At 47.7% G+C, this 21712-nt stretch overlaps 1 protein-coding gene across 8 annotated transcripts in view; it reads left to right on the forward strand.

Annotated features, from left to right (window-relative positions):
- Positions 1-21712, forward strand: part of LRRC8D (leucine rich repeat containing 8 VRAC subunit D) — a 63956-nt gene that overhangs the window by 36010 nt on the left and 6234 nt on the right. For 4 of the 8 annotated variants that reach the window (XM_009645501.2, XM_035900926.1, XM_035900925.1 and 1 more), the window contains one exon: positions 3088-6663. In XM_009645501.2, coding sequence (XP_009643796.1) covers positions 3090-5660 — 2571 coding nt within the window. In that variant the 5' untranslated portion in view covers positions 3088-3089 and the 3' untranslated portion in view covers positions 5661-6663. Of the gene's footprint in view, positions 1-3087; positions 6664-18447; positions 18869-19559; positions 19575-21712 lie in introns of those variants that run through there. The other 4 variants (XR_004842833.1, XR_004842834.1, XR_004842835.1 and 1 more) reach the window with 3 other exon arrangements.

Consider the following 21712-nt stretch of genomic DNA (forward strand, 5'->3'; position numbering starts at 1 on the left):
AGTCTAAACCTACCCTGGTTTAGTTTAAAGCCATCACCCCTTGTCCTGTCACAGCTGGCCCTGCTAAAAAGGTTGTCCCCATCTTTCCTACAGGCCCCCTTTAAGCACTGAAAGGCCGCAATCAGGTCTCCCGAGCCTCCTCTTCTCCAGGCTGAACAACCCCAACTCTCTCAGCCCATCCTCATAGGAGAGGGGCTCCAGCCCTCGGATCATTTTTGTGGCCTCCTCTGGGCCCACTCCAACAGGTCCATGTCCTTCTTGTGCAGAAGGCTCCAGAGCTGGTCGTTTCAGGTGAGGTCTCACCAGAGCAGAGCAGAGGGGCAGAATCCCCTCTCCCTTGCCTCGCTGGCCACACTTCTCTTGATGCAGCCCAGCGTAGGGTTGGCCTTCTGGGCTGCCAGCGCACATTGCCGGCTCATGTCCAGCTTTTTGTCCACCAGTACACCCAAGTCCTTCTCAGCAGGGCTGCTCTTGATCCTTTCATCCCCCAGCCTATGCTAATACCAGGGGTTGCCCCAACCCAGGTGCAGGACCTTGTACCTGGCCTTGTTGAACCTGATGAGGTTCACACAGGCCCACCTCTCCAGCTTGTCCAGGTCTCTTTGGATGATATCCTGTCCTTCTGGCATGTCAACTGCACCACTCAGCTTGGTGTCATCTGCAAAGCTGCTGTGAGGGTGCACTCGATCTCGCTGTCTAGGTCATTGATGAAGAGATTAAACAGCACCGGTCCCAGTGCAGACCCCTGAAGGACACCACTTGTCACTGGTCTCCATTTGGATATTGAGCCATTGACCACATCCTCTGGATGTGACCATCCAACCAATTCCTTATCCACCAAACAGCCCACCCAGGTCCTTTTATATCTATCTGCTCACATTAGTACAAATGACTAATGCTATTCTTTTGCACATTTAAATGTCAAAGGTAGCAATTCTAGGGCAAGCAGTGACTCAGACTGGGTAAGCACTGGGAAATATTAAAGAAAACAGGAGTTTGTAGCTACCTTGAAGCAAAGCACTGTGAGGCTTTGATAGCAGTGGGGTGTGTGACTGGCCTGTCTCCTTCAGCACTTCCCATAGCAACCACAGCCCTGGGAAGGTGCGTGGGGAAAGGCTCGGGAGGCTCTTGTGGAGCTGGGAGAACTGTAAGACCCCCAAAACTTGTGTTACTGATGAGGGAGGAATATTTGACATTCATTTGCCCACTGGAAAAGAGAGAGGCAGAGAGCTGGAAGGTCCTTCTGCCCGTTCCCTGAGGAACTGAGCCTTAGCATTTACATCTTGGCAGCTGTGTCAAGAGCACAGAGATGAGCGCTGCAGTCAGGCAACCCTCTCCTCTCTGGCTGCCTTCACCACATCCCAGGCGAGGTATGCAAAACTGGAGAAAGCTCCAGGGAGGAGAGCGTGGGAGGCCAGGGGCTGGATCCCTCCCTGTGGTGGAGGAGAGGCTTTCATCGTGAGCTCCATGCTGGGCTCTGTAACAGTGACCGCTGGCCTTTCCCGCAGACAGAGATCATGGGAGCTGCTCGCCCTGGTGCGGGGAAGGAGAGGGGCTAATGTGTACCTTTGACCATATAGGCAGTAGCTGATATTTGAGTTCTGCATATAGAAATACCTGTCGTCATCTTCAGAGAAATGTAGGCTAGAAATAATCAAACGATCGCGTTGTATATTCATTGCCTGTGAGGCTGCCCTTTAGGGTTTGTGAGGTGCAGGTCTGTACGAATCGGTATTCTACAAATTAAAAATAAGAAGTCTGATGCATCCTTATACTGCCTGCTTTGATCTCCTTGTGCTCTGCTAAGCCGTTCTCTTCCCAGCCAAAAGGAGCCAGTCTCTGTGTGGTAATGTGCGTCCTGTCTCCTTCCCCACTCCATGTGCACACGAGCTGCATATTTTACTTGAGAAATGGCAAATTTGGGTCACAAGTTCAGCAGTTAAAATGATGATTTTGCCACATCCTGCTTGCACAGGAAGCTTAGCTTTTTAAAAAGCTGATAAGTTGAGTCCTCTAGATTTTGTCAAAACAAAAAGCAAAGCAAGCTATTTAAAGCTACAAAGAGGTTTGGGTTCTCACACAATCAGTTTGCCACTTTGTCTCTCAGTGCATATGTTTAATTTAAAGTGAAAGCCTTGCAGCCTGCTCCTGTGCTACCTGGACTAACCAGCTTCCTATAATCACCAGGCTGCGATGATAATGTGAAAAAAATATTTTCCCCATTATGTTAAGAAAGAGTTGTAGGGTTTTTTTCCTTGTTTAGCTGGATTGGGGTTTTTTGAGGAAGGATTATTTCTTCATTAACTGGGGAAAAATTTTATGCAGTACCATTTGGTCCAACGAATAGGTGATAATTGTTTCTCACTGTAAAAAAATCCACTTTAAAAAAATTGTGTCAAATATTCATGTAGTAACTGCAAGGCTTTCGCTTGTGCAGTGGTACTTAAGGGAAAGGAGCCAATCAGTCTGGCTAGCAATGTGGATGCTCAGTAGCAAAGAGTGGGAGATATTGACTGTTATTGTGTTAGATGAAAAGAAATGAGAGACCTTGCTCATACTGTAACGAGAGACCGAAAACGTGCTGTGCAAGTCATGAGCAAGGTGCAAAGCAGTTAACAAATGCTAAGTTGTTTAAATGCAAGGCACTACAAAATAATGTTAGTGCTGGATTTCACATGTTCAGACTCAAGCAGTCATTTTTACAGAATCAGATTTTGTGCAGGGTAATCAGTTGTTGCTGTTCATGTTATTAATACGTATCGGCTACAGCACTTTACCTTTCATATGTTTCAGCTGCACAGAGCAGGCCTTGACGCTTGTACAGTGAAGTGGCAAAGATATGTAAATATCATCTGGCCTGAAGTGCGAAAATTTCTGGTTTGATGCTGAAGTAATGCATCATTACAGTACATATCCTTTGAGCAAACAGTGTTGAGTGGCATGATGGGCAATGTGTGACAGGCAACAAAACATGATGGAAACTGGAACCTTCTGAGGATCTGTATGGTGGGGGGTGACTGTTGCTAAATGGTAAAATAACCTGCTCAACGGTCAACAGTGCTGATTTTTGTCTTTGTTCTCTTGTAGGAATGTTTACCCTTGCAGAAGTTGCATCGCTCAATGACATCCAGCCAACTTACCGTATCTTGAAACCATGGTGGGATGTATTTATGGATTATCTAGCTGTTGTTATGTTAATGGTTGCCATTTTTGCTGGAACCATGCAGCTGACCAAAGACCAGGTGGTCTGCTTGCCAGTTTTACAGTCTACTGTAAATTCAAAAGCACAACCCGGCACGTCAGGGAAGGCTGACTTTACCACTGTTGAAACAACCACTGGTCAAGGAGAAGAAGCATCAATGAGAACGGTTTCCTTCGGAAGCACCCCTACTGTAATACCTGACGTACCTCTGAGCAGAGCTACCTCTTCTCAGTATCAACCCACTGAATCAGGCCAGGAGCTGAAGAAGGAGCAGAAAGATTCGTCCGGCCGTAAAACAAACTTGGATTTTCAGCAATACGTATTTATTAACCAGATGTGCTATCATTTGGCTCTACCTTGGTATTCAAAGTATTTTCCCTACCTTGTTCTCATCCATACTATCATTTTAATAGTCAGTAGCAATTTTTGGTTCAAGTATCCCAAGACTTGCTCAAAAATTGAGCATTTTGTGTCCATATTAGGGAAGTGCTTTGAGTCCCCTTGGACTACAAAAGCATTGTCTGAAACGGCATGTGAGGACTCCGAGGAGAACAAACAGAGGTTAACTGGTGCCCAGTCCCTGCCCAAGTACGTTTCCACTAGCAGTGATGAAGGAAGCCCAAGTGCCAGCACTCCCATGATAACAAAGTCTGGCTTCAAATTTTCAGCTGACAAGCCAATGATCGAGGTTCCCAGCGTCACTATTTTAGATAAGAAAGATGGAGAGCAAGCCAAAGCACTGTTTGAGAAAGTCCGTAAGTTCCGGGCTCACGTGGAGGACAGTGATCTGATTTACAAGCTCTATGTTGGCCAGACTGTCATCAAGACTGTCAAGTTCATATTTATTCTCTGCTATACTGCAAACTTTGTCAACACCATTAGCTTTGAACACATCTGCAACCCGAAAGTGGAACACCTGATTGGCTACACGCAGTTTGAATGTACACACAACATGGCTTACATGTTGAAGAAGCTGCTTATCAGCTACATTTCCCTCATCTGTGTCTATGGTTTTATCTGCCTCTACACGCTTTTCTGGCTGTTCCGAATACCTTTAAAAGAATATTCCTTTGAAAAGGTCAGAGAAGAGAGTAGCTTCAGTGATATCCCCGATGTCAAAAATGATTTTGCCTTTCTCTTGCATATGGTAGATCAGTATGACCAGCTGTATTCTAAGCGATTCGGTGTCTTTTTGTCAGAGGTAAGTGAGAACAAACTACGGGAAATCAGTTTAAACCATGAGTGGACTTTCGAAAAGCTGCGGCAGCATGTTTGCCGCAATGCCCAGGACAAGCAAGAGTTGCACCTCTTCATGCTGTCGGGGGTCCCCGACGCGGTGTTTGATCTGACGGATCTGGATGTGTTGAAACTGGAGCTGATTCCTGAAGCGAAAATCCCAGCGAAAATTTCCCAGATGACAAATCTTCAGGAGCTTCATCTGTACCACTGCCCTGCGAAGGTCGAGCAGACTGCCTTCAGCTTCCTCCGGGACCACTTGAGATGCCTTCATGTGAAATTCACAGATGTTGCAGAAATTCCTGCGTGGGTGTATTTGCTCAAAAACCTCCGTGAATTGTACTTGATAGGCAACTTGAACTCTGAAAACAATAAAATGATAGGGCTTGAATCTCTCAGAGAGTTGAGACACCTTAAAATTCTCCACGTGAAGAGCAATTTGACCAAAATTCCCCCCAATATCACAGATGTGGCGCCACATCTGACAAAACTGGTCATTCATAATGACGGCACTAAGCTTGTGGTACTCAATAGCCTTAAGAAAATGACTAATGTTGCGGAGTTGGAACTGCAGAACTGTGAACTGGAGAGAATTCCCCACGCCATCTTCAGCCTCTCTAACTTACAGGAACTGGATTTAAAGTCAAATAGCATACGCACAATTGAAGAAATCATCAGTTTCCAGCACTTAAAAAGATTGACTTGTTTAAAGCTGTGGCACAATAAAATAGTCAACATTCCTTCCTCCATTACCCACATAAAGAATTTGGAGTCTCTTTACCTCTCCAATAACAAACTCGAATCCTTACCAGCCGCAGTGTTCAGTTTACAGAAACTTAGGTGTTTAGATGTAAGCTACAACTCAATCGTATTGATTCCAGTGGAAATAGGTTTGCTTCAAAATCTGCAGCATTTTCACATCACGGGAAACAAAGTCGACACTTTGCCAAAACAGTTGTTTAAGTGTGTTAAATTGAGGACTTTGGGTCTGGGACAAAACTGTATTACCTCAATCCCAGATAAAGTTAGTCAACTCTTGCAGCTGACTCATCTGGAACTGAAGGGAAACTGCTTGGACCGTCTGCCAGCCACGCTGGGGCAGTGTCAGCTTCTCAGGAAAAGCGGGCTCGTGGTGGAAGATCACCTCTTTGACGCTTTGCCCTCGGAAGTTAAAGAGGTGTTGAATCAAGACACAAGCATTCCCTTTGCTAACGGGATTTAGGCTGAGGTGAAATGCTCCGGTAGCTGACTTCCAAACGGCAAATACTAAAAAGTATGGCGATTGTGAGACCATGCGTTTTAGAGAGCAGAATTCCTTGGAAGGCAGGACTGCTAGCAGGATTGGAAGAGGTGTAACCGAGTGTTCAATGTTTGCAGTGTTTTACAAGATTATTTCCAAAATTTTTGAGAGGATAAAGAACCTTAACAATCTCAATTCTTTTTTTCCTTAAATTGTTTGTAACTTGGATGCTGCCGCTTTTGAATGTTTACAAATTTGCTTGCCTGCTTAAAGTAAATGATTAAATTGATGACCTTTTCTTACTATGCAAGTTATTCCTTAAGGTCTGGATTTACTTTAGTGCATTATGGGGGGGGGGGAAACAAGGTTAAATGTTGTATATGGTATGGTTCTAACAGCACTTGAAACACATGTTGATGCGTGTTGTTAGCGTTTAGCCATCCTCAGCAAACGAAAGCAGTTTGGCTGTGCTTTGAACTGCACCAGAACCACCATTTTCCTGCATTAAGGTATGTGGTTTGCATCAGGCCAAGTGTGTTTGCCTTCATTCTTCATCCTCAAGGTCTCACGTTGTTGGGTGAGATTTCTTCTGTGGTCCAGCGTGCTACTCCTTCACGCCGGCAAGGACTGGTCACGTTCCCGCAGCTGGTCTCCCCCTCAGCTTCCATGACGCTCCTCTGTCCCACGCAGCGGTGGGTGGTAAAAGGGAGATTACTGCCACTTGGCTTTCAAGTTGAGGATAGTTTCGATGTTTTGACCTGGTTTGCAAGGTGACTTCGAAAGCCATTGAACACCAGGTGACTTTACTACTCATGTTTTGCTCCTCCTCTGAGTTTTCATCAATGCATTTTATGAGTTGGTGATTGTTTTGTTTCACAGCCTTTGCTTAGGAACTGGGGTGCCTGCTCCATTTGGAACCGGCTGCCCAGGGAAGCGGTGGAGTCCCCACCCCTGGAGGTATTTAAAAGCCGTGTGGCTGTGGTGCTTAGGGACACGGTTTAGTGCTGGAATGGCAGTGCTAGGTTACGGGTTGGACTCAATGATCTTAAAGGTCTTTTCCAACATAAACGATTCTATGATTTACTAAACTAATGACAGACATGATCTTAAAGGTCTTTTCCAACATAAACGATTCTATGATTCTATGATTTACTAAACTAATGACAGACAGGAGTGTTACAACTTACCCAAAAGTAATTTAGCTTTATCACCTATTGCGGTGTGTCTTCCACACCTGGACTTTAACCATAGGGCCACCCTTCTTCCCCGCCCGAACCCAAGTAATACGATGTTTCTGAACATTTATGCACTGTTATAAAACCCTAACTGTGTGCCCGATAAGTCATCAAATAAAGAAAAAAGCAGACAGCAGTGAGCGTGGGATTTTTTTTTGGTTGTTTTTTTGGTGGTGTGTTTTTTTGTTTTTTTTTTTTTTTTTTAACTGAGTTTGCATTGCCCTAACCATTAACAAAATATAATCCATTAAATCTGAGAAATCATCAGTTGTAAATCTTGGCCATTTACATTCCACGTGTGCAGAAAAGAAGTACTATGCTGGGAGATGATTACATGATTACTCATGGTTTAAACACAATTCCCTATTGTAGTGCGGTCAGGACTGAACTAGTCTGTAGTTCAAGGGACTGTTCTTCTCACACAGAAATCCTCCTGCACAGTGATTTCTACTGTAACTTCACCAGAGCTGCCCTGACTTACACCACTATTAACGAGGGGATAGTTTAGGCCTAGGGGCATTCGAGCAGTCAGGAACATTTCAAATACTGCTCTTAACGAATCTTGCACATTTTATTGTTAATCATTTACTGTTAGTCATGCTGGGAGGACTGTTCTCAGCTGTAGGTAGCAGTCTCTGAATACATACCTGCACCGTATGTTTATGTATATCAGAAGACCGGTTTATGAATGGTGTTTTTTCCCACTACTTTTGGGGATACAGGCTGTTTTCCACTTGCCAGCAGGTCGTAAACTTGGGATGTTGACAGTTCTGCAACACCAAGTCACAGGTTTGGCAGAATACTTGCAGTTACTGATCTGTGCTCCGCTGGGAAATTTAGTGCTAATCCTCAGAATTTTTTTTTAAGTCGAAGTTAAGGCTGCAGTGGATTATTTTTATTTTTTTTTAAGAAACTCTTTCATGTGTTTATTTTTTGCACATAGATCACTTTAAAATTGCTGGACTATTGACTCTTTAGAAAAACTGTGGAATATACTATTGGTGTATGCTTTGTATTTGCTGTTGAGTGTCATTTCAGCTTCCAAGAAATTGTGTAGGAGGGAGGAAGAGTTGGAGGGTGACAAAGTAATTAAAATATTTAGAAAAATAGGTTTAATTTTTCATCTTTTTTTTTTTCCTTCTTATTTTAGTAGCGGAGTCGCACAGAATGCGGCTGTGGCTTGATCCAGCTTTTAAAAGCTTTTTTTGGTGTTTCTGATTCTCCTACTGTCCCTGCTGATGTTCAGAAAACAAACCCATGTCCACTTCATCCAAGTGTGGTATACATAACTTAGACCACTGTTTCGACTAGTTATTAGCCAATTGTACTTCCTTAGACAACTTCCTCCAAAATAAGTATATGTTAAAGTTAATTTCAGGCTTGTGATGCTTGCTCAGCATAAACTCCATCCTTGGTCTTAGGAGAGCTTTCTCAGAGTGGGGGGGAACTGCCGGTCATCCCCGTGTCGCCTCCCCCCAGTCCTTCCTCCTCTCTGTGACTGTTTATAATGTTCCTATTTCCCGCGTGTCGACCGACGCAGTCTTGTTTTAACGTCTTGGAAGTTCATCTCTTTCCCATGTAAGGCATGTGAAATATATTTTGCATTTCTATTTGATTTAATAAATAAGATGTTTATATCTTCCTCTAATCTATTTTTTTTTTTTAATGGGGGAAAATTGTGTTTGCGTAGTGAAATCTCTGATTTCAAGTATCTTACGCTGTGCTTGTTCTGTGGGTGCCCATAATCTACCAAGGAAGAGGTATGAGTTGCTGCTGCTAGTAAATCCTGTAGGTAAGGTTTCTAACTAGAATACTGTACTTCAGGATAGGTTTTTTTTCTCTTTTTTTTTTTTTTTTCATATATATAATCTAAATGAGCTACTGCTGGTTTTATTTGGCTAATGGAGTTTTGCAGAACACATGTATGGCCCTGGAAGAAAAACCACTGTGCTCATTCAAATGAGAGGAAGTAGGAAATTGCCCGTTCCGTTTGCTCCTGCCACTGTAACGCATTTCTGTGAAGATCCTTTAGTTTTCCAATAAATTGTCCCTTTGCAAGGTGCTTCCTGCGATGCAAACAGAGCTATGGCTGTGCTGAGCGGGCATCGGGCCTCTTGGCGTGAGGGAGGACGCTGACGCTCACGAAAGGCTGCTAAATAAATGGCTTTGCAGTCCTGAGCTGCCCTCTCTGGTAGCCAAGGGGGAAGCCCAGACACTAGAAGTCACGTCTGGTTATGGGGGAATCTGCTTTGCGGGCTGTATTTTTAATAAAAAATCTTACAGAAACAGCTGTTCCGTATATCGTGTTTCCGTGGATGCACACAGAAATTAGCGGTGTACAGTGACGTGAAGGCAGTGGGCTAAACTGCGATTCCTTTGCTTAAAGTCCAGTTAAAGAAATGAGGTGCTCCCGCAGCTGTGGTGTTGACCGTCGTTCTGATTTCTTGCAGAAGCAGATTTTGGCTTTCAGACTTCTCGGTTCTCAAGATGGGGAGCTGTGCAGGAACCTGATGGTCCCGCGTGTAACCCTCCTGGCTGCTCATTGTGAACATGAAAAATGAGGCTTCTGTGGGATGTGAACCCGCGAGGGTGCTAAAGATGAGAACAAAAGCTGCGCGTTTGCTGAGGTATCGATGGCAGAGCCGTAGGGCCCGGTGGCAGCGGGCTGAGGGTGGCTTATCTGGGCTGCTGTCGCCCGGCGCGATGGGGTTATTGCCTGTGCGACAGCTGGCCTTGAAGATAGCACGGCACTGTTCTTCAGTCCACAGGAAGGAGGGGGGCTAAACCCATGACTTGAGCCCTACTTTGGCCCTACAACCTTCTCCTCACCTGGGGAAAAGGACGTTAACAAGATTTACTTTTCCTGTCGATATAAGGTAGGGATTCTTTAATGGAGGTAAAATGCATGAATGACTGTGGAAAAACAAATCCTGCAGAAATGAGGTCATGTAGAAAGCTTCAAGAGGCACGGGCGGCCTCGTCATTAGCTGCGTGGCAGAGCCTTATCAACGCATTTCTAATGTATGATCCCAGAACAACTTGATTTAGACGAGCAAACTACCCTAGGCAGGACTAGACGCTATCTCAAGCTGTCTTTAAGCCTGCCACCCTGCCTAATGCAGAAATAAGGTTCCCTAACTGGGTCCTGCCAGATGTTTGGCAAGATGTAGGAAGGGGTTGGACAGTGATGGAGATTCCAGCCTCTCGAGGCAAGCTGTTTCCTTAATGATCTTCCCCATTGAAGCACAGCTAGAACCTTAGCCAGACAGCAATTTGCTGGTGCTCCGCTTAAGCCAAAGCAAATGATTAGGAAATGTATTCATCTGTTTGCTTGCAGAAGTACAGACTGAGGCAGGCTTGGGAGGACTGAAGTTTGGGATTCCTTTGGAAAGAGCTCTGAGGCACAGCTAGTGTTGGTTTGGTTACAGATACGATGCAAAAAGGTGCCTCCTCCGATGACGGCGAGGCATGGCACGGGGCGTTTAGGGCTGGTCTGCCTCATCTTAGGCTGGTGGTTGACATCCTCGCCCTTGCCAAGCCTGGGTGGTCTGTTTATTCAGAAAGATATTTCATGAAGGCATTTTAAATCAAATGTTTCTCAAGCAAGTTTGCTGTGGGAACATGCAAGGTGATCCTTAAGATTAGCAGAGCTGAAAGAATTGAGACAGATTCTCCAGTGGTTTTAACCTTGGCATTAACCCCTCGCCTCCCACTGTGAATTGATAAAATCGCTGCACGAACTACTGATGAGCTCACAGGGTCCCCGGAATGATTGGCAATTTTAGCACTGTGGAAGAGTTCCCAGTTCAGGCTGTCCACTTGTGTTTGTACAGTGTGTTCAGCACTTAAACCGAAGGCATCAAACACTGATGTTGCAAAACCCCGCAGGCTTATGCTGTGACCACTTTCCCAGGACAGCAAATCATTCCCCATGCTGCTAAAGGGAGGGAAAGCTGTGTAACCGAGCGCAGTCCTTTCCGTAGCAAAGATGAGGCTTTAGAATTAAGCTCAGAAACAGATTTTCCAAGCTGATTACAAACACGCACCCATTCCACGATAAAAGTCATGAGAGATGTCGGTTCTGGCAGAGAGATGCTGAAAATAGTTCCTGTAACGCAGCCAGGCATGGGTGCAGAAGTGGCAGCTCTTAAACGCTGCACATCAACACAATACAGCTCAAGTGAGGATCTTCAAAACCACACGCACTGGAGTCTGGCCAGGCTGCATCTCGCTCCCTTCCCTGAAGAGAACAGCCCTTAAGCCCTTTTGCAATTCCTCCAGCCAGGACCTTTGTTCTGTCTTGCCTCCAACAGCACGTTGCCCCTTGATGCTGGAGGTAACGTAGGGTTATTGGTTTAATAACGACTGTTTGGGAGGAGTGCCATCTTCTAAATTAACACCACAGTTGCTTGCAGGAAGTCTTCCAGCACAGAGCAGGTCTGTTCCCATAAAACGAACATGTTATGCCCATAAACAACGAAATCTTGAGCTGGGGCTGGGTTGCCTGGACCACTAGGAATAAATGCAGGAACACGCCGCTTCTCTGCTAACCCGTTCTGGATAGTTCTGCTGTTTCAGGTGGTTTGTAAAAGTGGATTTTAAGACCTTTTCCCTAACACCATCCTGCAGCGTCTCTGGAGTCAACGTTGCCAGCCTAGGGCAGGCTGGCTTGCCCCAGAGCGTGTTGCTGGAGAAGGCCTGGGTGCTGGGGCTGGTGCCAGCAACCCGTGGAGGCTCCCCCCTGCTGGGGCAGCCGGATTTATCTTGCTCCTCCTGAGGCCTCATCTACGAGAGATGCCACATGAGATTGTGTCTGTAGCTACAAAATAAAGGGAACGGCCAATGCGACTTATTGCCAAGCGATGTGTCTGAAAGCTGAGGATGGTGATAATAGGAGGAAATGCAGAATAAGGGAAAAAAAAAAAAAAAAAGGGAAAAAAAAAAAAAAAAAAAGGGAATAAATACTCCTGAGAGGAGGTAGAGCTCCCCCAGCTTGAAATTTCAGAAGTTTTAGGAAGGTGGTGTAAAATCTGGCGTGCAAGTTACAGCTGCTCCTGCCTTGAGCCAAGCTCAAACCCTATGGGCACCCTATGCCTCTTTGCTTTCCTTTTTTTTTTTTTTTTTTTTTTTTTTATGTTTTCTTTCTTTACTGCTGTCCTGCCCATCTCTCAGACGGGGCCTTAGGATGTTTGTGCTGCTGCTGCTGGCATGCTTTTCTTCCCCTCCTGCTCCTGTGCAAGCAGCCACGATAAGCTCGTCCCTGCCGAACCGTTAATGCTTATCCCCGCGCGGCCATGCCCGGGGCTGCCCCCCTGCCCAGCTGCGTGCTCGGCGGGGAACCCCGGGCACTATCAAGGGCCGGAGTCTAATCTTGGAGCTGCAGCTTCCCCTCCTGAAGGGATTCTCCCTCCTCCGGCTGGCGGGCGATAACCCGAGCAGGGCAGAGCCCCACCAGCACGGGGAGGCTGAAGCTTCCTCCCGCTCCAGGGCGGCTGCGTGGAAGTGGGGTGATGCTGGGGGTCCTGTCCAGCTCTCACACAGCCCGGGGGAACTGCACTCTTCCTCCAGCCCTTCGATGAGGAAAGGGTTTCCATAATATCCTTAAGTTGCAATTTCCATAGGCATCCCCACGGCTCCTGCTGTTGTGTGTCCCAGCAGCCTCTCCTGTCTTTGTTGGAAATGGGGTTGTGTGTTTCTCGTTTGTAAAGGATGCCGAGAGCACCTGCTGATTGCCACAGCCCCCTCTGCAGTGAGCGATGCTTCATCACCCCATTGATTTTTTTTTTCTCTCTGCCCTAGGCTAAACCCCTTCCATCAGCCTTTCTTCGTGTGGTGTTTGGCTGTGTTTGTTCTGTAACTCCCGTTGCTCCCTCCTCAACCCTCCCAGTTTACCAAGTTTGGTAAAATTAGTGGTATCCGTAAAGGGACGTGGGACCTGGACAGGGGCCTCCCAACACAGAGCCACTGACTCTGGGGACACGCAACCAGAATGAGCAACAGGGTCGTGCCCAGCGTTTGGGTTTCCCAACCCTCCTGCTTACCCCTCCTGGGCGGGCGGCCCTGCAGAAAGCCTGGCCATGCCAACTCCAAGGCATTCTCCGCAGAAAGGGAATTTGGAGGCGGTTTTGCAAGGTGACTTTGGCCTGATGGCAGGGGAGAGTGGCAGGGGGGTGCCTCTGCTCGGGGGCAGGGGATTCTGCTGCTCTCGTTTGCTGCTTGGCTTCTCCAAAGTCCAGGGGATATATCTGAAGGTGAGGGTTAGTCTCCAAGCCCTCTGGGCTCTGACCTATCATGAGAGTTTTATTGCGGCTTCTTCCCACACCGTAGTTGCAAGGATGTCCTATGGAAGTAAAATGCTGGATAGGTGGAGGCTCCGGGTATAGGGCTGTAATACGTAACAGAGCTGGAAACCAGATGCCTCTCAGGACCTTAGTTTTAACCTATTAAAGCTGGGAAACGTGCTTAACGAAAGGCAAAAGCCAGCTGGGTTGTAAATTGATTGCTGTCAGTATCGATGTTTGTGTGTATTTGAGACCTAAGAAAATGCCAGCGTGATCTCACCCAGGAGAACAAGATATGTTTCTAGCCGTCTTTTGTACTAAAATCTAGTTAAGTAAATTGGCTTTAAAATTGAGCGTGTTAAACAGGTGTGAGGCGGCGCTGTCCTTGCGAGCCAGCACCGGTGTGGATGAATAATTCGCACACTTAGCACTTGGGAAAGTTCCTCAAACCTTCAAAGCTATTTATGGCTGAGAACACGTCCCTCTCGCCACAGATTTCAGCCTTCGCCCAGAGCATGGGTGTTTTCCCCGGGTGCTGGTGGTCTGAGACCGCAGCGATCCAGTCCCATCTTCGCTAGCCCGGAGATCAGCTCCAGGAGTCCAAATGGGCATCACGTAAGGAGCCTCAGCGCGTCCTCTCCCAGGGACCACTCTCCTTTCGGTTTAGGACCAGTAAAGCTGACAGGCTGCAGTTTTGTGCTAGAACTGTATGGAAGAGGCCTTAATTAAATCATTTTTTCTGAAGTAATTAAAAGGCCACAAAAATGATCACGCAGACAGCAGTGCTGCACCACGGTTTGAAACCTGCCTTTCTCCTCCCGGTCAGGCTGAGCTTGGCCACCTCTCCCCGGCAGAGCAGGTACGCTCCCGGCCGGGGTGTCCCTGCAGGAGTTACCCCATAGAAGAATTACACCCACCGTGAAAGGTAAGCGCATCCTCAGAGGAAGGCATTCCAGGTTACGTCCCACGTGGACATGGTCCTTGTGCCTGCGAGGCTTTGTTTATCATTGTGCTTGCATTGATCAGCCTAGCAACGTGTTTATCTCAATATATTCGTTTAATTAAATGCTTTTAACATTCATTATGGGGCTGCTGATTGCTGACTGCCCCCACAGAGGAGCTTGGGAGGAGTTTGGCAGCAGACGGCATGGGGTGCGAAACACCAGTGAACAGCCTGGGTGGGACTGAAGGTCCCAAAATGAGCATTTTAGCTTTACAGTCTGCTGCTCTCTCCTCACCAGACTGAGAAAAGGGCTGGCTTGGAGGAGACCTCGGCATCGCTGCAGTTTTCTTAGGCTGCAATCAGAGCTCCTGAAAGCCCAAAGGGCTGCTGCTATTATTAGCAAAATGTTGGCCGTGTGATTAGCTTTGTGCTGGACTTAAGTTCAAAGAAGCTTAAAGGATGGACAGACACAGACTGGACTTAGGCACGGCGTATTATAGAACTAAGGCAGTCCTATGTGATGTGGAAAAAGGAGTCGCAGACACTGGTTCTCCAGCGTTACCCTGCTGGCCACAGCACTTCCAGCGTGAGCGACTGTTCCTTGGTGTACAAGAGTGGCGTGGGCTGGGGCGGCCGGGAGGGATTCCCCGTGCTGGGATGTGCAGCGGGGCTGGGCAGGGTTATGAGGATTTGGGGTAAAAGTGCCCCAAAGTCCCGAGGCTGTTGGCCCTCAGCAGCCCTGCTGCCTGCAGGGCTGGCTCTGCTCCTGTCAGCAGCTGCGCATTACTCATCTTGGGAAAGGAAAACAACTCTAAAACGCTCGGTTTACTACAAAAGTGCTTTGGTGTGGTGCTGTTCTGGAGGCTTGTAGCTGTGAAACTCCTCGCTAGAGGATGTTGGGGATGCTATGGGTTTTCATAGTCTCAGGAGGATGCAAAGGAAGTTCATGGGCGAGAACTCCAGAACATGGAAACCACCTCTGCCACGGCACGGCCCTGGCTTTTGCCCTGAGTTTCTGATTATCTGCAGCACCTCCTTGGGTTGCCGTCAGAACGGGAGGCTCGCTGACAAAATGCCCTGGTGTAGAGCAAGCGGCCGCCGTGTGCTGCGCAAGCCTCCTTCTGCCCCTTGGGATGCTCCGCAACCATGGCATCTTCCCTAGGGAAGTGGTCGAGTCCCCACCCCTGGAGGGATTTAAAAGCCGTGTAGCTGTGGTGCTTAGGGACATGGTTAGGGGAACGGTTGGACTTCATGATCTTAAAGGGCTTTTCCAACCTAAACAATTCTGTGATTCTATGATCTGCTCACAGCCCAGAGCATGGCAGCGTGGCTGCTAGCCCAGGGCCTGGCTTCGATTCCTCTGTCATGACAGCTTTATTACAGGCTTTCTGCAGCAGAAAAACTAATCTCTCTGTCCTTCTCTGCCTTGCTTCTGTCCATCCTTCACAGCACATACCCCTTTTGGTTTTTCCCAGACCAGCCTGCGGTGTTGTCTGGGCACAGAGGCACCATCTGCTTGAAGGGAAGAGGCTTTACTCCTTGGGACTTTGCTTGTGTCACACAAACAGGCCCGGGCCGCGGGACGTGCCCCATCTGCTGAGCCCTCTTTCGGGGGGCTCCTTGCTGGCCCCTCTCCTCCCTGCCCCGCACAAGATGCCCCATCCTTTGCCAGTTCCTGAGTGGTCTGAGCTTGTGCAGCCTTCAGGGGCTGCTCACAGCGCGGGCTCCTGTACAGGAGGCAGCAAAGGAGCTTCAGACATGGCTGGCAAAGGACACTCGAGTCCCACACGTGCTCGCGCAGGGGGGTGAGCTGCCAGATACCCTTTGGAGCTGACTTGCAAATGCAAAGGTATTGCCACCCTGAGCCGGGGGGAGGCTCTTGCTCTCTCCCGCAGCAATCACCACGTCTGGAGATGCAGCTCTTGATTCCTTCTATGAGTCCTCAGGCGAAGGCAGTGTCCACATGGCCACCAAAGGCCGGGCTGGTGGATGTCGCCTGTTTCTAACATCGCAGCGTTGAAGTCAGGCACAGCTTGCGAGATCAATGCGACGGTTACGAGGGGTTTTGAACGGGTCTTAACACATCACAAAAAGCAAAGAAATCCTGCAGTTCAACGTGCTGAGTGTTTGCAGGGCTCTTCTGCCGCTCCACCGCTCAGCTTCTGAAGCTCTGTCACACACAGGGCAGGGTTAAATGAGCTCCAGTGAAACCACCCTCCAAAAAACCTGGGATGCTTCTCAGAGCTTGATCACTACCTGGGTAGAGGTGAACTGTTTCTGCCCTGACCCCTCCTAATGGACTTCTTTTCTGTTCCCAAAATGCTGCTTCTCAGTGCCTTTGGCTTCACATCCAGAATGACTTGAAGCTTGTTTTTTTCCAGATGCCTCTTTTGAAAACTGCGCCATTGTGCACGGCAGCTCTGATTTCAACCTGCTAAAAGTTTGACAACAATCTCTGCAGTCTTTATTTTCTCTTCCCTATGGCTTGGGTTTTGTTTTGGGTTTGAGTTTGGTTTTGGTTTTTTTTTTTTCCTGGCAGTAATTTCTTTGTCACAGTCAGGCTGACAGTGGCCTACAACATCCTTGTTGGATTAAAAGACATATGGCATTTGGAGTGGCCTTTTATATGCTTCTGGATCCCAATTATTTCCCTGTAAGAAACTACAGGCTGTCCTGGAGCTGCTGAAATGAATCACGCGGGTGAATGCTTTTTCTTCTTTTTTGCTGCCAATGTAAAAAGTCTGGCTAAACCCTTCCTCCCTTATAAAATCTGGTGCAAAACTTCCACTCATTTGGAGAGATCGTTCTAGCGCAGCACCCTACCAGTACGTGGGGACCATTTTCTTCCTGAAAGGATTTTACTGTACGTTTATGCTAACTTCATCAGAAAAAGGCACCCTCTAAAATTCGGGCCTGAGACCTCAACCATTTCGGAGATGCTGCCGTCCTTCATTAACTAATTCGCTGGCTTATTGAAACCACAGACTTGTGGGGAACGTTTCTGTGCCAGGCCTTCTCAATGGGCTGGTTGTGCCGGTACGGGCTCAGTGCTGTAAGGGTTGCACAGCCCAGCCCTTCAGCTCCAGTGAGAATATCCTTTTACAAGATCAGAAGAAGTACCTGCGATATTTTTACTTTGGTTCAGTTCTCTTTAGCAGTGAAGGGCTGTGCCTATGGGATGTTCACTGAGCAAACGCCACGGCTTCAGGCTCCTGCAAGTGAAGCTGCCTTTATTGATTTTCACTGTCCGAGGCACGCCAAGAGCAAACACAAATCCAGTATAGGATGTGGATCTTCAAATGCCATTTGGGGATAAATGTTTACAGGGACATGAGTAACAGGCAAAGAAACGTGTTCATGGCTGAAAAGTTTCCAGGCTTTACTTTGTCCCTGTCTTTGCCAATCTGGTTCAGCCAGGGAAATAGCAGCGAGCGCCTGGCCGGTGAGCCCTGCCCGGTGCCGGGATCCAGAATTAGGCAGGGAGCAGGCGTAAGGCGAAGGCAGGTCGCTCCTTGTATCTGCTCAGTGTGTTTTGCTGAAGCCTCAAAGAGGAGAGCCAGACGGTGATATTCGTTCTGGTGGCGTTGAGCCTGCTGGGAAAAGATCCAAGACCATCAATTCATTTCCTATGCATCATTTAGATTGCAAGAGTACTGATTTAATCCAAGAGCTAGAATTGACAAAGCCATATCCGCGGTTGCTGATATACAGTTTTGCTTTTCTTGTGACTTAGAGCACCTGGGAAGTGGCTTTAAACAGACAGCTTGTGTGTCTGCTTTGAGGAGGGAAATGGTTTCTACCTGACAGGAGGGGGTAGTGAGGTGGGGGTCGGGCTCTGCTCGCAGGGAACAGGCGATGGGACGAGGGGAAATGGCCTGATGTTGCACCAGGGGAGGTTTAGGTTGGACATTAGGAAAAATTTCTTCCCCGAAAGGGCTGTCAAGCGTTGGAACGGGCTGCCCAGGGAGGTGGTCGAGTCCCCATCCCTGGAGGGATTTAAAAGCCATGTAGCTGTGGTGCTTAGGGACATGGTTTAGTGGTGGGATGGCAGGGTTACATTAACGGTTCGGCTTGATGATCTTAAAGGGCTTTTCCAACCCAAACGATTCTGTGATTCTGTGAAGGTCCGTGGAGCGAGAGTTGCTCTAGCACAGCCCTCGCTAGGCTAGATGGATCCTGGGCAGATGGGACATTACCTTGGTTGTTGTGGTCAGTTTACAAATTTCTTTAATTTGCAGAAGGAATCAGTTTGCCTGACAGGGTTATAAGACTTCATAAACATCATTTTCTTTTTCCCTATCCTCACTCAGATCCTCAGCTGAACATAATCTGAGAAGACGTGAAACTCTGACTCAAACCCCCACATCCTACAGCTGACGTCCTAGGTGGCCCTGTCCCACATCTAACAGCAGGCTGGTTTCTGTGTTTTAAATAAATACGTGGGGATCTCTGACCTTTTCACTTGAGGTAAGCGTATATGCCAAGGGAGGGTGTGATCACGGCGCAGGGTGATGTTCCAGTGCTGCCTGTAATTTGGGTGGTCTGACTAGCAGTGGCACGGCTGTCAGCAAGGGGTGTTGCGACTCCCTACTTCAAGTGTCTGTAAAAATCTCTTTGCTAACGTTGCTGGTACGGCCCGACTGCACACACAGGAACCCCACCTTCACTTGCTTGGAGGTGGCTCTGATTCCCCATGCCTCTGGTGCCAAGGAATTTTGCAATTTTTTTTGTGTAACTTGGATGGAAAGTGCTATTTTGGAGGGGTTTTTTTCCGTGATTATTGCTTTTGCTCTCCTCCCCCTGGTATGTATCTTGGAGAGTTTATACATCTTAATGAAATTATGCAAAGGGGAGGTGTTGCCCAGAGGAAAGGAGAAAAGTGGAAAAATTTATATAAGCTTCCAGAAATAATATGGAAACATTTATTTTTTTTTTCTGTAGTACTGAAAGCCTGTTCTAGATGAGTAAATTAAAATTGTTTGCAGTCATACACTGAAAAGTCAGTATAAGTTATGAGTATCTGCTAGGAACGGCCACCAGCGTGGGACCCCCACCTGTACAAGCACAGCCATCGGAGAGTTTCGCTGGCGTAACCAGGGGTTTTCCAGGGGACAGGCACCGGGATGGCCACTTGCAAATGCCATCTGATGAATCAAGCTTTTCTGAGGTGGTTGTGGAGCAATCTTTGGCTCCACGTTCGAATTCCACTGAATTATACATAATACGAGGGGAAAGCTAGAGCCGGTCTAGCCCGTGTCAGTTCCTGGGACAGCTTTTGGGTACCACACGTGGTCTCCGAACGACGCGGAGCTGGAGCTGGCCTTTGTACGTGGGTGTGAGCTGGGCAACCAGAGCACCTGGGGCCAGTTTCAGGCTTTACCCATGGTGTATCCACTTCCAAACCCTGGCATTTTGCATGCAGGAATGTGGCAGGAGGCAAGGCAGACCGATGGCTTCGTGGAGCAGTAAGTCCTGGTTCTCCGAATCTGGCCCTGGGTATCTGAGCCTATCATTGTGCTAGATGTATATGTTTGCATTTGATTTTTGCCTCTTGTGGAACAATACCGAAGCACTGTAGCTCTCTGCTAGCTTACCTGTAGTTGCTGGAGCCATACTTGGGAAAGGAGAGAGAAAAAGGAAGAGAGAAGCATCTCAGCCACAGGGAAGATCTGGGTCAGAGCCCATAAAGAAGCCAGTTAGCCCGTGCCCGTGACTGGAGGTGACTGGTCTTGGGTGGTAAATGTCAAAAGGAAGGGGGAATGCATGCATTTCTTTTTTGTTTGAATCCTGATTTGACCTTTCTGTCCCAGAATGCTTAACATACGCCACTTAGAAGGGAAAAAATACAAATCTTCATGGCTTCCTCCTATAGCTACCTAAGATACTTCTGGGCTTTGCACAGAGGAGTCTCAGCAGTGAAGGGAGTGAATCCATTAACCTGGCAGGAGTTGGGAATACTAAATCTTCATGGCTTCCTCCTATAGCTACCTGAGATACTTCTGGGCACAGAGGAGTCTCAGCAGTGAAGGGGGTGAATCCATTAACCTGGCAGGAGTTGGGAATACATGTCCCTTGGTAGCAAAAAATAGGTGAGAAAAACTGCCTTTGAAGCCGCCATCACCTCCCGATGCTCACTTCTGCCCTTCCTCGGAAGGTCCTTTCAGGAGAACCCATTCAGCTATCTGTGTGGCAGCACATAAGCTGGATGAAAGGATGAGATTTTAAAAAGCCCTCAAAAAGGTGGGATTGTGGACTTGTGCAGAAAACCCATGTTGTGCATCTGTATGGAGATCTATAACGATAGTTAGATGAGGTTATCTGCACTTCAGGTGCTCCTGCATTGGGACCACAGCCGATGAGGCTGGCTGGAACCACGTGCCCAGGAGGTATATGGCCCTGGGGCACAGAGTTGAGTGAAATCCACGTTTCGCTAGGATTTTTGAGAGGCAGCCAGCGCTGGTTTCAAAGCACTCTCAAGTATCATGGAGGAAACGTTGACAGACACTGCGATCCTCACGCTGATGAACGTGCTCAGGCTGCAGAGAGCATCTCTACATCCGTGCCAGGACTCGAGACCCAGAGTAACACGCATAATGGAAGGGAAGGAGGAGGAGGAAGCCAAAGCTGATACTGAGCAGATGCTTTCTATCGTTTTCTGGATGAGCTGCTTTGGGCTCAGCGGAAGCAGCTGTCTCCTGGCGAGGCAGAGCCGTGCTGCGGAGCGGCGCAGGCAGAGTTAGCAGGGTAGAAGTCATTTTTCAGACCTTGGAGTGAAGCTTCTGTGTAACAGGATGGAATTACAGCACGTTTAGATCTCCTCACATGGCAGAGCTGGGGGGACGGGAGACCTCTTGCCAGTGCCAAGCCGCTCGTCTCCCTGACACCCCAGCAGCTGCTGCCCTGGCTGCTGAAACGTGGGAGGGTGGTGGTGGTGGGTGGTACAGCACCCACCTTTTGCAGTGAATAAACCCACCCCCTGTCTCCAGACCAAGGCTCCAAACCAGGTTTAACAGCACAATTACTGAGCAAAAGTGGATTTAACAGCACAATTATTGAGCCAACCGAGTGTGTAATCATCAGACGTTTCACAGAAACCAGAACGTTTGGATGCGAGGCTCCCCGGTGCAGATTAATTTGAAGCACAACACATGGACAGCACAGAGCAGCGTTACTTTCAGCATTGCATTTTCAGATTGTGCTAAACACACGCTACATGCACAAACCTGATCCAGAAACATGTGCAGCATACGCAGGTTTTATGAGCCTTGAATGGTAAAGCGTTTGCTGAAATTCCAGTCATCCCTGAAGTGCATGGGAAGTAGCATGCACGCAGTGCGAGAAAGAGGCCGTCGCTATTTTCTTCTTTTATACATTTTAAAGGATTCTGCATACGTTCCTTGTCTTCATGAAATTAGGCAGCGATTCCCCTATAAAATGTCAGTAACCTGGAAATAAACAGTTACGTAGAAGTTTGACTGTGTGCCACGGCGTACGCCCTGTATCATAAACCCAGCAAAATCAGATGGCAATTTTCCCTTCCTGCACTTTAAAATATCTATAATATATATAATATTT

Source organism: Egretta garzetta, unplaced genomic scaffold (assembly GCF_000687185.1).
Source record: "Egretta garzetta isolate BGI_Z169 unplaced genomic scaffold, ASM68718v1 scaffold568, whole genome shotgun sequence".
Taxonomy (NCBI): Eukaryota; Metazoa; Chordata; class Aves; order Pelecaniformes; family Ardeidae; genus Egretta; species Egretta garzetta.